Genomic DNA, 15832 nt, shown 5'->3' on the forward strand with positions numbered 1-15832 from the left:
GTTCAGTCTCTGGGCCTCGCAGCTCAGTCACTTAGGCCAGGCAGCTCAGTCACTCAGGCCAGGCAGCTCAGTCACTCAGCCCAGGCAGCTCAGACATGGCAGGCTGGCAGCTCAGTAACTCAGGCGTCGCGGAATGGCAGTTGAGAAACTGCCAGAAATTCTGCCGAAAACAGGTGACAGACTCTGTGAGAGAGAAGGGGGAGAGGGTGGACAATCAATTTGAGACATTTTCATCCTTTTTTACAGATCACAGCAATGAAGGAGGAAAGTCTATCCTTGTGTGGTTCTCTGTAGCGCTAGTATGGGTGTTGTGCGCTGAAGGGCCTGGTTTCCAGAGGGCTAGTATGGACATTGTGGATTGAATGGATTCTTGGGCTTGCAGTTCAGTGAGTCATGGATGGTGGGCTGGCAGTTCACTAAGTCATGGCTGGTGGGCTGGCACTTAAGTCACTTACAGCTGGTGGGCTGGCAGTTCACTTACTCATGGCTGGTGGGCTGGCAATCCAGTCACTCACGGCTGGTGTGGTGGCAGTTCACTCAGTCACCCCTCCTCCCTTCACCCCCACCCCCCCACTATGCTCCTTGCCATTCCCCTCCCTCAAACGGATTCAGTCCATCTCCCCTCAATGCATTCAGTGGCTCTCCGACAGCATAGCCATTCCTGCCTATTAGGTTCCCATTGTGATGAAGAACACACAGGCATGGCAAGTGGAAAAAGGATTTATTAAAGTTTAAAATGTGAATGACTTAAAATATAACAACAATTTAAATGTTAAAGATGAGATTTATTAAGTTCTTTCTTGTTGTGTCTCTTGTTGTGTTCTGCTGCTCACTGCCTCTTGATGTCTCTTTGCTGTTGATTAAAAAAAAGATAATTTTAATATAGAGAGATTGAGCGGTCAAATTTTAACAAAGAAAATCTGAGAATTTACCTCAAAAGTCATCATTCAGTGCAGGCCTGCAAATCCAATCTCACAGCACTCGAAGCGGAGTGCAGGCCACAAATCCAACCTCACAGCACCACGCAGAGTGCAGGCAGCAAATCCAACCTCACGGCACTCCAAGCAGAGTGCAGGCAGCAAAGATTCATCCTCACAGCACACCAATCAGCGGAGGAGGACTGTGAGTAAGATGGCCAAAAATCACAGCCATACGTGGTAGCGTTTTTTCTAAAAATCAAAAAACAACACAAACAGGAAGTGGTCAAGTTGACGCTTTTCATTATATAGATACACACAAATTCACATAGATACACAGACACATACACACATAGATATAACACTCACACTTACAGATACACAGAGACACATATACATTCAGAGACAAGCGCACATTGATATAGAGAGACACACACACATATAACATCACACATACAGATATATAGATACACAGAGACACACACATTCAGAGACACAGACACATAGATACACAGAGACACGCATATTCAGAGACACACACACACATATAACACTCATATATACAGATACATAGATACACAGGGACCCACGCACACATAAATACACAAACACACATTCAGATACAAACACATAGATACACAGACACCAAATACGCACTCACACTGAGATGCACTCACACATAAAATCACACACAGAGCATTCACCAAACACACACAAACACAGTCACATAGATGCACAGACATATACATAGATACATAGAGAAACAAATGAATTCACACTCACAGACACAAACATACACACTCATAGATACTCTGCCACACACTTACAGTCACATAAATACACAAACACATACACACTCACATAGATACACAGACACGCTCACACAATGTAGTATATGGATTATACTTTTGTAAACCAGCATCTGCTGTTCCTTGCATCTCCTGCCTCAGCAACACTGACTTGGACTTTGTTTTGGCTGCACTGTGTATTTTGGATTTGTATTGTTATAGTCTGATAACCTAGTATTACTGATGACTAATTGATTGTATTATTGCCCATTGTATATTTATCAGTGTGTTATTGTGTTTATGGGCCTGTTAAGCTGCAGCAAGTAAGAATACCACTGTTCTGTTGCCGGTACATCTAACAATTGAACACTCTTGACTCAATTTCACACTTTCACCGACCCTCCAAGACATAATTGGCCTGGTTATTTTGTAAAAAAAGACACAAAGTGATGGAGCAACAGGGCAGCACAGCAGGTAGAGTTGCTGCCTCACAGCACTAGAGACCCAGGTTCCATCCTGACCTCGGGTACTGTCTGTGTGGAGTTTGCACGTTTGCCCTGTGACCATGAGGTTTCTTGCAGGTGCTCCAGTTTCATCCCACATCTCAAATCCGTGCAGGTTTTGTAAGTTAATTGGGTTCTGTAAATTGTCCCTGGTCCTCATAAGCTGTATAAGGAAAGAGGAGGAGTGAAATGTAAAACTGAAGGGAGGAATGTGGATTGACTAATCGGTGTGTGGTGGAGTCCTCTTATCACCTCCAGCCTTTGTCACTTACTCCACTCATCTGACAATCACCCCCCTCACCTGTATCCACCTATCACTCCCCAGGCTTTGTCCGTCTCTTTCCCAGCTTTCCTCCCCTCTACTCCATCAGTCTGAAGAAGGGTCCCGACCCGAAACATCGTCTGTCCATTCCCTCCACAGATGCTGCATGACCTGCTGAGTTCTTCCAGCACTTTGTATTTTGCTCAGGATTCCAGCGTCTGCAGTTTGTTTGTGTCGCCAAGTGAAACCACAGACTCAGCCTCACAGCTTGTAACTGTACAATTTACCACCCAAAGCACTGGTAGATGTTAGAATGCAGAAACAAGGAACTGCAGGCAGGTTTGCAACTAAAGACACAAAGTGCTGGAGTAACTCAGCGGGTTGGGCATCACGTGTGGAGGAAATGGCCAGGCGATGTTTCGGGTCGGGCCCCTTAAGAGTCATAGAGCCATAGAGTGATACAGTGTGGAAACAGGCCCTTCGGACCAACTCGCCCACACTGGCCAACAATGTCCCAGCTACACGTGTCCCACCTGCCTGCGCTTGGTCCATATCGCTCCAAACCTGTCCTATCCACGTACCTGTCCAACTGTTTCTTAAATGATGGAATAGTCCCAGCCTCAACTACCTTCTCTGGCAGCTTGTTCCATACACCCACCACTCTCTTGTATGAAAAAGTTGCCCCTCAAATTCCTATTAAATAATTTCCCCTTCAATTTGAACCTCTTCTGGTCCTCTATTCCCCTACTCTAGGCAAAATACTCTGCATCTACCCGATCTATTCCTTTCATGATTTTGTACACCTCTATAAGATCTCCCCTCATCCTCCTATGCTCCATCGAATAGAGACCCAGCCTACTCAACCTCTCCCTATAGCTCACACCCGCTAGTCCTGGCAACATCCTCGTAAATATTTTCTGAACCCTTTCAAGCTTGACAATATCTTTCCTATAACATGGTGCCCAGAACTGAACACAATATTCTAAATGCGGCCTCACCAACGTCTTATACAACTGCAACATGACCCAACTTCTATACAATACTCTTAACTGATGAAGGCCAAAGTGCCAAAAGCCTTTTTGACCACCTTATCTACCTGCGACTTGACCTTCAAGGAAACATGCACCTGTTCTCCTAGATCCCTCTGCTCTATAACACTCCCCAGAGGCCTACCATTTACTGTGTAGGTCCTGCCCTTGTTCGATGTCCCAAAATGCAACACCTCATACTTCTCTGTATTAAATTCCATCAACCATTCCTCCGCCCACCTGGCCAATCTATGCAGATCCTGCTGCAATCGTTCACAACCATCTTCACTGTCTGCAAAACCACTGACTTTTGTATCATCAGCAAACTTGCTAATCTTGCTCTGTATGTTCTCATCCAAATCATTGATGTAGATGACAAACAGTAACGGGCCCAACACTGAACCCTGAGGCACACCACTAGTCACAGGCATCCAGTCTGAGAAGCAACCTTCCACCATCACCCTCTGCTTCCTTCCATGAAGCCAATTTGCTATCCATTCAGCTATCTCTCCTTGGATCCCATGCAAAACAACCTTCCAGAGCAGCCTACCACGTGGAACCTTGTCGAACACCTTATGTTGTGTCCATGTACACAACATCTACAGCTCTGCCCTCATCAACCTTTTTGGTCATGTCTTCAAAAAATTCAATCAGATTTGTGACACACGACCTCCTACGTACAAAACCATGCTGGCCATCCCTAATCGGCCCTTAAAAGTAAAAAAGTAAAGTAAAAGTAAACTTTATTGTCAATTCAAATAATGCAACAAGTAGTTACACAGAGGATTGAAATTGCGTTTCCCCATACTCCAAATGTGCAAGTAATGCCCATCCAAATGCCTGTATAACCTATCCCTGAATGAATACGTCACCGTCGTTACAGACTTCATAAGGAAATGTGTGGAGGACTACCTCCCAACAAAAACCTACCGAGTGTTTCCTAACCAGAAGCCTAGGATGAACCATGAGATCCGCATTCTTCTGAAGACCAGATCCCGGGCATTCTGATCTGGCAGAGGTCTACAAGAAGTCCAGATACGACCTTGGTAAGGCCATCAAAAAGGCCTAAAGGGATTTCTGCTCCAAGCTGGCGGATGAGACGGATGTTCGGCAACTGTGGCGGGGCTTGAATGCCATCATACAAGGCGAAATCAGGAGGCAGCTCAATTGATAGCGAAGCATCACTCCCTGACGAGCTCAACGCGTTTTACGCACGATTTGATAGGGAGAATACAGATGTGCCTTCTCGATCACCCATTCGCCGTGATGGTATTTCAGTCACAGTTACAGAGGCCGATGTCAGAAGATCCTTCAGAGGGGTTAACCCTCGGAAAACCCCTGGACCTGATGGTATACCAGGTCGCGTTCTCAAAACCTGTGCAGACCAACTGGCGGGTGTTTTTGCGGACATATTCAACCTCTCACTTCTGAGGTCCCCACCTGCTTTAAAAGGGCATCAATAATACCGGTGCCCAAGAAGAGCAAGGTGATGTGCCTCAATGACTATCGACCAGTGGCACTAACGCCTGTGGTGATGAGGTGCTTTGAGAGGTTGATTATGGCGCATATCAACTCATACCTCGACAACAACCTCGACCCACTACAGTTCGCTTACCGCCACAACTGGTCAACAGTGGATGCGATCTCACTGGCTCTCCACTCTACTCTGGACCACTTGGACAACAAAAACTCATATGTCAGGCTGTGGTTCATAGACTACAGCTCGGCGTTTAATACCATCATCCCCTCCAAGCTGGTTACCAAGCTCTCAGATCTGGATCTCTGCGCATCCCTCTGCAATTGGAACCTCGACTTCCTCATCCACAGGCCACAGTCTGTCCGTATTGGTGGAAATGTCATCCTCGATAACAATCAGCATGGGAGCACCTCAAGGCTGCGTGCTCAGCCCCCTGCTGTACTCACTCTATACTCATGACTGTATAGCCGGTCATAGTGCGAACTCTATCATCATGTTTGCCGACGACACCACTGTTGTGGGACGTATCACTGATGGGGACGAGTCAGAGTATAGAAGTGAGATCGACCGATTGACCAAAAAGTGCCAGCACAACAACCTGGCTCTCAACACCAAAAAAACTAAGGAACTGATTGTGGACTTTAGAAGGGGTAGGATAGGGACCCACAGTCCTGTTTATATCAACGTGGTGGAAAGGGTAAAAAACTTCAAATTCCTGGGCGTGCATATTTCCGAAGCTCTTTCCTGGTCCCAGCATACAGATGCAATTATAAAGAATCTGCATCTACATCAGCGCCTGTACTTCCTGAGAAGATTACGGAGAGTCGGAATGTCAAGGAGGACTCTCTCAGACTCCACAGGTGCACAGTAGAGAGGATGCTGATTGGTTGCCCCAGGCCCACCACCAGCGCGGAGAAGCACCAACCCCAGCTCACCTCTCCCTCTCCCGCCGGGCCAACCGACAGCCCTGGACCGACAGCGGCCCCAAGCCCACAGTCAGCGCGGGAACCCACACTCCCATAGCCAACAACTAACTCCAGCCCAATCCGGCTCCAACTCCAGAGGAACCCGCTCCCCGATGGGCCGCTACGGCAACATGCCAGTTCACCCACGGCCTGACGAGCTGCGCTCCCTCAGCCGCCCCCCCAAGTACAAGACTGGGCCATGCCGCACCTTCCCCACCACTGGCTTCTGCCCCTACAGTACCCGCTGCCACTTCATGCACAACCACGAGGAGGAGCGAGGGCCCCGGCCTCGCCAGCGCCAGCCTGGGCTCAGCCTCCTCCAGCCCAGTGCTCGACTGGGTCACAGTGCGGGCGGCCTTCAGGCCCGACCTGGAGTTGGAGGTGGCCCGGACTCTGGGTTTGGGGTTGAGCAAAGGGGGAGGAGATTGCTGCTGCCGCCAGCACCACCATCACCAACAGCATCAGCGGGCGAGCGGCCTGCCCATGGCCGCCAGGACAGGACGACTCCAGCAGCAGTGGCTCCGAGTCATCCGTCTTCGAGCAGGGCCGGCAGCTGCCCATCTCGGTGTCGGACTGAGGGGACGGGGGAGGAGTGGAGGGCTGCCGGCCAACCCGGCGGGACAGGAAGAGCCAAGCTGGAGTCAGCGGCTGCAGTGCCGGCTGCAATTCGGGGGCCACCTCACCAGCCCAGGGCCACCCCGGACACATCCGGACAGGGACAGGATGGGGATGGCCCAGCAGCAACGCCACAGCAGCCGCAGCAACAGAGTGCCGACCCCGACCATGGACGAAACGCAAGCCTACACACAACGCAGCACCACCATTGCCGTTTATAGCTGTGACCTATGACCTGGGCATGTGCAGTCTGAATACTGAACTCGCTTATTTCAACCAGGGCTCCCCAATTTGCTCTAGTTTCCCACAATGTCCTCGGATATATCTGATACTAGACTAAGTGGGACCCGTTGGGTCCCAGTCACACGGGAGGCCTGGTCCCCCCCAAGCAACCCGTTCCCCTATGCAACCCGTTCGCCCAAAGCAATGTTCCGCCACTCTGGGGATGGGGTGTGGGGGAGGGGTTTGTGTGGGGGAGGGGGGGGTGTGGGGGAGGGGAAACCTTCAAAACCTTCATAACTTTTGTACTATTTGATCAAACAAACTTATTTGCCTTGCAGCAGAGTGGAGAATGGTGAGTAAGGTGGCGAAAAATCATAGCGCTATAGGGGATCGTTATTGCGCAAATTTAATTACAACACAGACAGGAAGTGGTGAAGATGAGAGTTTTAGTTTTATATATATAATCTATATTACTAAAAGTCTGTTCTTGACCGGTTTTGGCCATCTGTGCTGCGATTTCCGAGAGAACGCCGCCACCTATGGCCGTCATTTTTGGCCACCTTGCTCAGACCCCCCCCCCCCCCCCCGTCGTATGTGTGCCAAGGATTTTTCCCGTTGATGAAAAATGACGGAGATATTAATGATTTTGCAAAATTCACCATTCTCTCTGCTGCCCCTGCTGGTGGCAGGGGGGAGGGACTATAAAACCAGGAAGTGGTGTGCCTTAATCAGCAAAGATCTTATAGCGAAGCTATAAGATCTTTGTTAATCAGTGTCTGCAAGCTGGAGGAAGGCAGAGGGTCACGTTTCTCTGAGCTGTGAATAACACTGAACACATGTCTACTCAAATGTAAGTGTCCTTAGTGGTTCTAAAACGCTTGCAGATGTGTCTATTGGTTCTAAAATGTTTGCAAAAAGTGTTTATTGGTTCTAAAATGTTTGCAAAAAGTGTCTCTCTTGGTTTTACAAGGCTTGCAGAATGTGTCTTTTTTAGTTCTAAAATGTTTTTTAGGTTCTTTCCCCCCCCCCTTCTTCTCTCTCCCTCTCCCCCCCCCCCCCCCCTCCTCTCCTCTCTCGCCTCTCCACCCCTCCCCCCCCCGTCTCACCCTCCCCTTCTCTCTCCCCTCTCTCCCCTGTCTCCCCTAACTCTCTCTCCCCCCTCTCTCTCCTCTCCCCCCCCCTCTCCTCTCCCCCCTCTCCTCTCCCATCCCCTCTTCCCCCTCTCCCTCGCTCGCTTCTCCCCCCCTCTCCTCTCCCTTCTCCCCCTCTCCTCTCCCCTCTCCTGAAGAAGGGTCTCGATCCGAAACGTCCATGCTCCCCAGAGATGCTGCCCGACCCGCTGAGTTAGTCCAGCACTCTGCGATTTTTTCTGTAAACCAGCATGTGCAGTTCCTTCTTTCCAGAAGAGAGGTTATGGGCGGGACAAAACTCGGCAAGGTTTGTATCTCTAAATGCATGTTGCAGATGCGTTCACTGCAAGGGCGGGGAGCTTGTCTGGTAGTTTCAGTGGGTAGGAAGGGTGGGCAATCTCTCTGGCAGCTGCCCGACCTGCGGTGTAGTTAGACGGCTAGCACAGACAGTCTAACTACACATCAGCCGTCTATCTGTCTGTCCGGAGCTGCACACTGCATATTGGATGCGCTCTCTCCCTCCTGATTTCAGGCACACGTGAGTAAACATCTCTGAAGTCGATTTAACGTTTGGAACCGGATTTAACCTCAGTGCAAACCCCGGCTAAAAGTCTGACAGAACTGTTGCAGATGGGTAAATATGTAGGAAGGAATGTTTAAACCGAAGATAGACACAAAGAGCTGGAGTAAGTCAGCGGGTTAGGCAGCATCTCTGGAGAGAATGAATGGGTGACGTTTCGGGTCGAGACCCTACTTCAGACCAAAATAATTAGTCTGGAAAATAATTGCAGATTAACTTTTTTTTTTTAATCGAGACGTGCCCCAGAATGAGATGATGACAAAGAGCAGCGTGAAACAAAGCAGCGGATCGCTGCATCTGAACCAGGGGAGCCAGGCGGGGGGAGAGATGGCTCTATAAGCGAGAGAAGGGGTTCTGTTGTCAAAAAACGTAATTATGCCAGCGCCCGGGTTAAACCGTCTCCCCGCCAATGGTGGGAGGAGAGGGGAGAAGGGGGGAGAGGAGAGAAGATGATGGAATAGAGGGGAGAGGAGAAGAGGGGAAGGGAGAACCGGGGAGGGGAGAAGCATTTCTCGCCTCGCTGTCCACGCAACGGGGCAGTGGCCCGCCCGAGGAGTGTGTCGGACCTAACCCCCTAATCCTGCCCCCTCTCCTCCCCCCTCTGCAGGCATTCACAGACAGGCGCCGCGCCAGCGAGGAGTCGGCTCGAATTAATCCCGGAATAACATCCACCCAGGAATCATTACAGACCAGAGGGAGTGAGGATTTGTACAAGGGAAGCGGGGGGAGGGAGTGGGAGAGAGGGCGGGGGGTGGAAGGAGGGACCAGGAGTGACAAGAAGGGACCAGGGCTGAGCGAGGGGGACTACGAGTGTTCAGCAGCGGCGAGGGAGGACTGTGAGAGACGGGGAGTGAGTGGGGAGGCAGAGTGTGGGCCGGGGGCGCTGGGAGGGTCAGGAGTAGCGGGGAGTGTTGGAAGCAGAGGGGTGTGAGGTGGAAGTCCGGGGAGGGAGAGGGTAAGGTCCCTGTTGGGATCGGAGCGGGGGGATAGAGGGTACTGGGATCGGAGGAGAGCGGGGAGAGAGGGAGAGGAGAGGGGCGGGTAGTGAAAGTCCGAGGAGGGGAGTGGAAAGAGCACCCGAGGAGAGGGGAAGAGTGTGAGAGTCCGGGGAAAGAGAGGGGAGGGGGTGTGTGAGTCGGGGGAAAGAAAGGAGCAGTGGGGGAGTGAGAGAGGAGAGGGGAGTGTGAGAGTGTGAGAGAGAGGGAATAGAGAGAGGGGAGTGAGGAAGGGAGGGGGGGAGAGAGGAGAGGGGGTGTGCGAGAGTCCGAGGATAGAGAGAGGGGGAGTGAGTGAGGAGGAGGAGGAGAGTGAGAGTCCGGGGAGGAGAGAGAGGGAGTGTGAGAGTCCATAGAAAGAAAGGAGAGAGAGAGGAGAGGGGGAGTGTGAAAGTCCGGGGAAAGAGAGGGGAAGGGAGTGAGTGGGGAATAGGCGGGCAGGCAGGTAGAGGGGAAGGGAGTGAGTGGGGAATAGGCGGGCAGGCAGGTAGAGGGGAAGGGAGTGAGTGGTGGGCAGGCAGGGAGGGAGGGATGGCGTCGAGCCTGGGCTGGGTGGGCAAGCTGTGGGCTGCCGCGTCGCTGGTGTCGGCGCTGGCGTGCTGTGCCGGCTTCTTCCTGCCATACTGGCTGCTCGGCCGCCAGCTGGACACGCCGGTGAGTTTCGGTGTGTTCCGCCGCTGCTCCTACCCCGCTCCGCTCGCCCCCCGCGGGCTGCGCATGGTGCAACAGTGTGGTCGCTATGCCTCCTTCTTCGGCATCCCCAGCCTCGCCTGGCGTCTCTGCTGCCTCCTCACCGGCATCGGCTGTGCCCTGCTCCTCCTCGTCGCCCTCACCGCCCTCATGGGTTGCTGCATTTCACACCTCCTCTCCCGCACCCTGGCCAGGGTCGCCGGCGCCATCCAGTTCATCGGAGGTAGGAACACTCTCTGTCCCCCACCCCTCCCCCCTTAATCTCTCCCCTCTCCCCCCCCCTCCCTCCCCCCAACCTCCCCCCCTTCCCCCTCCCTTCCCCCCTCTCTCCCCCTCTCTCCCCCCCCCCCCCCCCCTCCCCTCCCCCCCCCTCCTCCTCCCCCCCCCCCCCCTCCTCTCTCCCCCCCCCTCTCCCCCCCCCTCTCTCCCCCCCCCCTCTCTCCCCCCCTCTCCCCCCTCTCTCCCCCTCCTCCCCCCCTCTCCCCCCCCCTCTCTCCCCCCCCCCCCCCCCCCCCCCCCCCCCCCCCTCCCCCCCCCTCTCCCCCCCCCCTCTCTCCCCCCCCCCCCCCCTCCCCCCCCCCTCTCCCCCCCCCTCTCTCCCCCTCCCCCCTCTCCTCTCCCCCCCCCTCCCCCCCCCCTCCCCCCCCCCCCCTCTCTCTCCCCCCCCCCTCCCTCCCCCCCCCCCCCCCCCCCCCCCCCCCCCCCCCCTCGCCCCCCTCTCTCTCTCCCCTCCCTCTCTCCCCCCCTCTCTCCCCCCCCCCCTCTCTCCCCCCCCTCCCCCTCTCCCCCCCCCCACCCCTCTCTCTCTCCTCCCTCTCTCCCCCCCTCCCCCCCCCTCTCTCCCTCTCCCCCCCTCTCTCCCCCCCTCTCTCCCCCCCTCTCTCTCTCCCTCTCCCCCCCTCTCTCTCTCTCTCTCTCTCTCTCCCTCTCTCTTCCCCTCTCTCTCTCCCCCCCCCTCTCTCCCCCCCCCCCCCCCCTCCCCCCCCCCACCCCCTCCCCCTCCCCCCCTCCCCCCCCCCCCCCCCTCCCCCCCTCCTCTCCCCCCCCCCCCCCTCTCCCCCCCTAATGTCCGGTCATGGTTGTGTGTGTCCGAGTCCTAGAGTCAACCTCTCCATGCTGGCCAGCAGAGCTAGTCCTGTTTGCCCCATCAAAGATTGTTACATTTCCCCCATATTCTCCGCCCCATTCAATCTAGTTCTATTTCCATCACAGTCCCGTTGCCCAAAATCCAATAGCCGTCGCCATCAAAGATGGCTATTGAGGGAGTGCAGAGTAGGTTCAGGAGGGTAATTTCCGGGATGGCGGAACTGTCGTATGTTGATAGAATGGAGCGGCTGGGCTTGAATGTACTGGAATGTAGAAGGATGTGAGGGGATCTTATTGAAACATGTAAGATTATTAAGGGTTTGGACACGCTAGAGGCTGGAAACATGTTCCCGATGTTGGGGGAGTCGAGAACCAGGGGCCGCAGTTTAAAAATAAGGGGTAAGCCATTTAGAACGGAGATGAGGAGTCGGGAGAGTCAGCCCATGAAGGAACTGCATGCCACACTGAACTTCAAAGTTAGTTCCGTTTGGCTCGTATCCAACGCCCTATCTAAGCCTGTGCAGGAAGGAACTGCAAATGCTGCTTTACACCGACGATAGACACAAAATACTGGAGTAACTCAGCAGATCAGGCAGCAGAAAGGATGGGTGACGTTTCAGGTCGAGACTCTTCTTCACCCTATCTAAACTAGTCTGATTTTTCCCAGCGTGGATAATTCAAAGACAAGGGAGCATAACTTTAAGGTGAGTGGGTCAATTTCTAAAGGAGATGTGCAGGGCAAGTTTTTTCACACACAGTGGAGACAGATATGATAGCAGTACCCAGAACCTCACCGACGTCTTGTGCAACTGCAACATGACATCCCAACATCTATGCTTGGTCAGGTGGAATCAGGAAGGAGTTAGTTCCAGGCAGTGAGAGTTTCCCATGCAGAGTGCAGCCCCGGACAGATAGGCAGCTGATGTGCCGGCATCACCGAGCTGTCAGCCTGCCGATCTAACTACGCCACGGGTCGGGCAGCTGCCAGAGAGAGTGCCCACCCTCCTTGCCCACTGAAACTCCCAGAGAACTGCCCTGCCCACCCAGAGCCTGCAGTGAATGCATTTGTTACGTGCATTTATTACATGGGGGATGATCACATTGAATGGTGGTGCTGGCTCGAAGGGCCGAATGGCTGGTGCTGGCTCGAAGGGCCGAATGGCCAACTCCTGCACCTATTGTCTATTTAGAGGTACAAAGGCTTTGTCCCGCCCACAACCTCTCTTCTGGAAGCAAGGAACTGCACATGCTGCCCTACAGAAAAGGGCCCAAAGTCCTGGAATAACTCGACGGGTCGGGCAGCATCTCTGGAGAACATGGATAGGTGACGGGCCCCTTCTTCAGACTCGGTCCCGACCTGAAACGTCACCTATCCATGTTTGCCAGCTGGGCTGCCTGGGCTGCTGACTTACTCCAGCACTCTGTCTTTTTATTAATCTCTTGCCAGGTTTACATGAAAGACGCTATCACAGAAATGTACAGTGTCTTGGCCAACAGTTAGCCTTGCCCACACTATTAAAACAAGCTTTCCCTGATTAGCTATCGCCCTAATGTTTAACTTCACTATGTACACATTTTCTCTCCCGCCTTTTGGCCACAGTCTACAAGTCATTATATTCCACAATTAATTCAACAGCTATTGGAGCAGTCCATGGCAGCCTGAAAGGGTGGTGCATTTTATAAATATGTTTTCCTTAATTTGAGAGGGGAGAGACTTCAGAAGGACCCTGTTTAACAAACTACTAGAGGAAGTTTTGAAGCAGATACAATTTATGACTATTAAATGGACAGATATTTAAATAGGAAGAGTTTAAAGGGATATGGGCCAAATGCAGGCAAGTAGGACTATATGTAGGTTATTGTCATGTGTAATAAGGTACAGTGAAAATCTTTTGTCAGCTGCTATCCAGTCAGCAGAAAGACTTTTACAATGAAGCCGTCCACAGTGTGCAGATACAGGATAACATTTAGTGCAAAATAAAGTCTGATTGGAGATAGTCTGAGGGTCTTCAAGGAGTTAGTTGGCAGCTCTGGATTGCTATCTAGTTGGTGATAGGATGGTTCAGTTGCCTGATAACAGCTGTGAAGACTAGCCCAGAATGCCAAATTGGTCAGCATGGACAAGGTGGGCTGAAGGGTCTGTTTCCCGGCTCTGCACCTCTATGGCTCTAACTTAATTGAGAATGATTTTGGAAGATACAAGCAGCAACTTTCTATTGTGTTAAGCATGCCTGCTTTGGCAGCTGGAAATAATGGCATGAAAGGTTACGAGGCATGACCTGATGTGGTCAGACTGAGTATTAGATTGTTAACTGGTTCTGAGAGTTGCTACTGGGCAACTGAGTCGCAATTGGGAAAACATGCGCGTTGACCTTTGGGCATTGGGTGATGTTGGATGTTGGAAAGCATTCTCATTCTGTAATCAATGGAGCACGCGACTGTTTTGTTTTTGTCGTAACATTTGAAAGCAACTTTCATTATGTTGGATTTCATCGGCATTTTAAGGGAAGACAAGTGTGTGATTAATGATGACATTGTACAACCTATTGAAGTTTATGCACCAGTCACAACAAACTGTGGCAGAGTTTGTTTATGGGCATATCTATCGCTATCTGCGGCCAAGATAGGCTAAACAGTGGCATAGATAGGGTAAACAGTCAGAGCTTTTATCCCAGGGTGGAAATGTCAAATGACTAGAGGGCATATAACTTTAAGGTGAGAGGGGCAAAGTTTAAAAGCAATGTGCTGGGCAAGTTTTTTTTACACAGCTGCCTGGAACGCGCTGCCAGGGGTGGTGGTGGAGGCAGATACGATAGTGGTGTTTAAGAGGCTTTTGGATAGGCACGGAATGGAGAGGGGTATGGATCTTGTACAGGTGGAGATTAGTTTCAGCATTATGTTCAGCACAGATATTTAAGGCCTGTTCCTGTGCTGTACTCTACCACGTTTTGTGTATTTTTTTCTGTTGGGCAGACTGTCAAATATTTGGAAAGATCAGGATTAATATTAATGTAAGTGTTGAATATTTTTCCATTCTTTCTTCACACACTATATATTTCACATCTTTCTATCCTTTACTATCTAACTTTTTCTTATTCTCATCTTTTTTCAATGTAACAAAAAAAAACGAAGTTGTACATAAAATGTATTATGAAAATATATATTAGGCACTTTGGTGCCATATGACTGTACTTACTTCTAATAAAATAAAATATTAAAAAAAAAAGAATATTTTTCCAAAACAATAGTGACAGCTTCTCCTTGGGTGTTGAATGAAGGATTTGATAGGCATTACCACACGGCAAGCTGACTACAAAGCACAGAAGTGACAAAGGCGTGGGATAATTACAAATAATCTAATATAATTAAAGCATTGATAAGATTAGCCTTAACTTTTTCACACCGAGGGTGGTGGGTGCCAGAGGAAGTTGATGAGGAGGTACTAGTATTTAAAAGACATTTGGACAGGTACAATGTTTAGGCAAGGTTTAGAGGGATGTCGGTAGTAGGTTTGATTGCTCTTTCGTTGTTGGTACGGTGGTCTGAAGATGGTCTCAACTCGATACATCACCTATCCATGTTCTCCAGAGATGCTGCCTGACCCGCTGAGATACTCCAGCATTTTTGTGAACTTCCGTTGTAGTGATATGAGCCAAACGCAGGCAGATGGCACCAGTGTAGATGATGCATCTTGGTCGTCATGGGCTAGTTGGGCCGAAGGGCCTGTTTCTGTGCTGTGTGACGCTATGAGACTGTTGTCGATATGATTGTCAGTAAATGTTTAACTGGGTTTAATGAACTTGCCAGGAATGACCACACAAGCAGTTGTACGGTTCAGTAAGGGAGACAAAAATGCTGGAGAAACTCAGCGGGTGAGGCAGCATCTACGGAGCAAAGGAAATAGGCGACGTTTCGCGTTGAGACCCTTCTTCAGACCTGTACGATTACCTCCCTGTATGATTCAGTAATATCATTTTCCGATCCTGTTATTGTTATTTTCTGGTGATTTCACACAAAATTTAGCGTACAATGCAGAATAAAGAGAAATAATTGTGATTTATAGCGGAATTAAGATTTGGGAACATTACATGAAATCTAAAGAAGGTGTACATTAAAATAATATCAAGTGATGTTCCTTAACCTTTCAATAACGTTGGGCTACAAATAAATGTTAAATCTTTTTGAACCAATGTTTGAGTTTGTTATGATTTAGTGCTAATTATTTTCAATAATTTAGTTAGTTTTGACAGCTAATATGTATTATTGTAGATTGTGTTCATGCAATAACAGTAATCCTCTGTTTATTGTGAAAATGTACTTACTAAATGTAGTGTGTGAAATATAACATTACTTATTGCTATTACTGGGCAGCTCAGTCACAGTGACAGAGACCCAGGTTCGATCATGACCTTGGCTGCTCTCTGTGTGGAGTTTGTACGTTCTCCCTGTGACTGTGTAGGTTTTTTCTGGGTGCTCCGGTTTGCTCCCATATTCGAAAGACGTGTGGGCTTTGGCTTCTGTAAATTGTCCCCAGTGTGTGGGATAGAACTCGTGTAAAGAAGATCGATGGTGGG

The 15832-nt window shown here is 50.6% G+C and overlaps 1 protein-coding gene and 1 long non-coding RNA gene across 3 annotated transcripts in view; one reads left to right on the plus strand and one right to left on the minus strand.

Annotated features, from left to right (window-relative positions):
- Positions 1-664: 664 nt before the first annotated feature.
- On the minus strand, positions 665-10397 carry LOC129698380 (uncharacterized). Of its 2 annotated transcripts, none has more exons than XR_008723670.1 (3): positions 10277-10397; positions 933-1169; positions 665-853 (listed from the first exon to the last, which is right to left on the minus strand). It is a non-coding gene; the product is annotated as an uncharacterized LOC129698380 (long non-coding RNA). The 2 variants fall into 2 exon arrangements; XR_008723669.1 differs by having other exon boundaries at positions 10170-10325.
- The window catches only part of LOC129698378 (LHFPL tetraspan subfamily member 6 protein), a 99305-nt gene continuing 93464 nt past the window's right edge, over positions 9992-15832 (plus strand). The window contains exon 1 of the mRNA XM_055637495.1: positions 9992-10395. Within this exon, the coding sequence (XP_055493470.1) occupies positions 10014-10395 (382 nt within the window). The 5' untranslated portion in view covers positions 9992-10013. The remainder of the gene's footprint in view (positions 10396-15832) is intronic.

Source organism: Leucoraja erinacea, chromosome 6 (genome assembly GCF_028641065.1).
Source record: "Leucoraja erinacea ecotype New England chromosome 6, Leri_hhj_1, whole genome shotgun sequence".
Lineage (NCBI taxonomy): Eukaryota > Metazoa > Chordata > Chondrichthyes > Rajiformes > Rajidae > Leucoraja > Leucoraja erinaceus.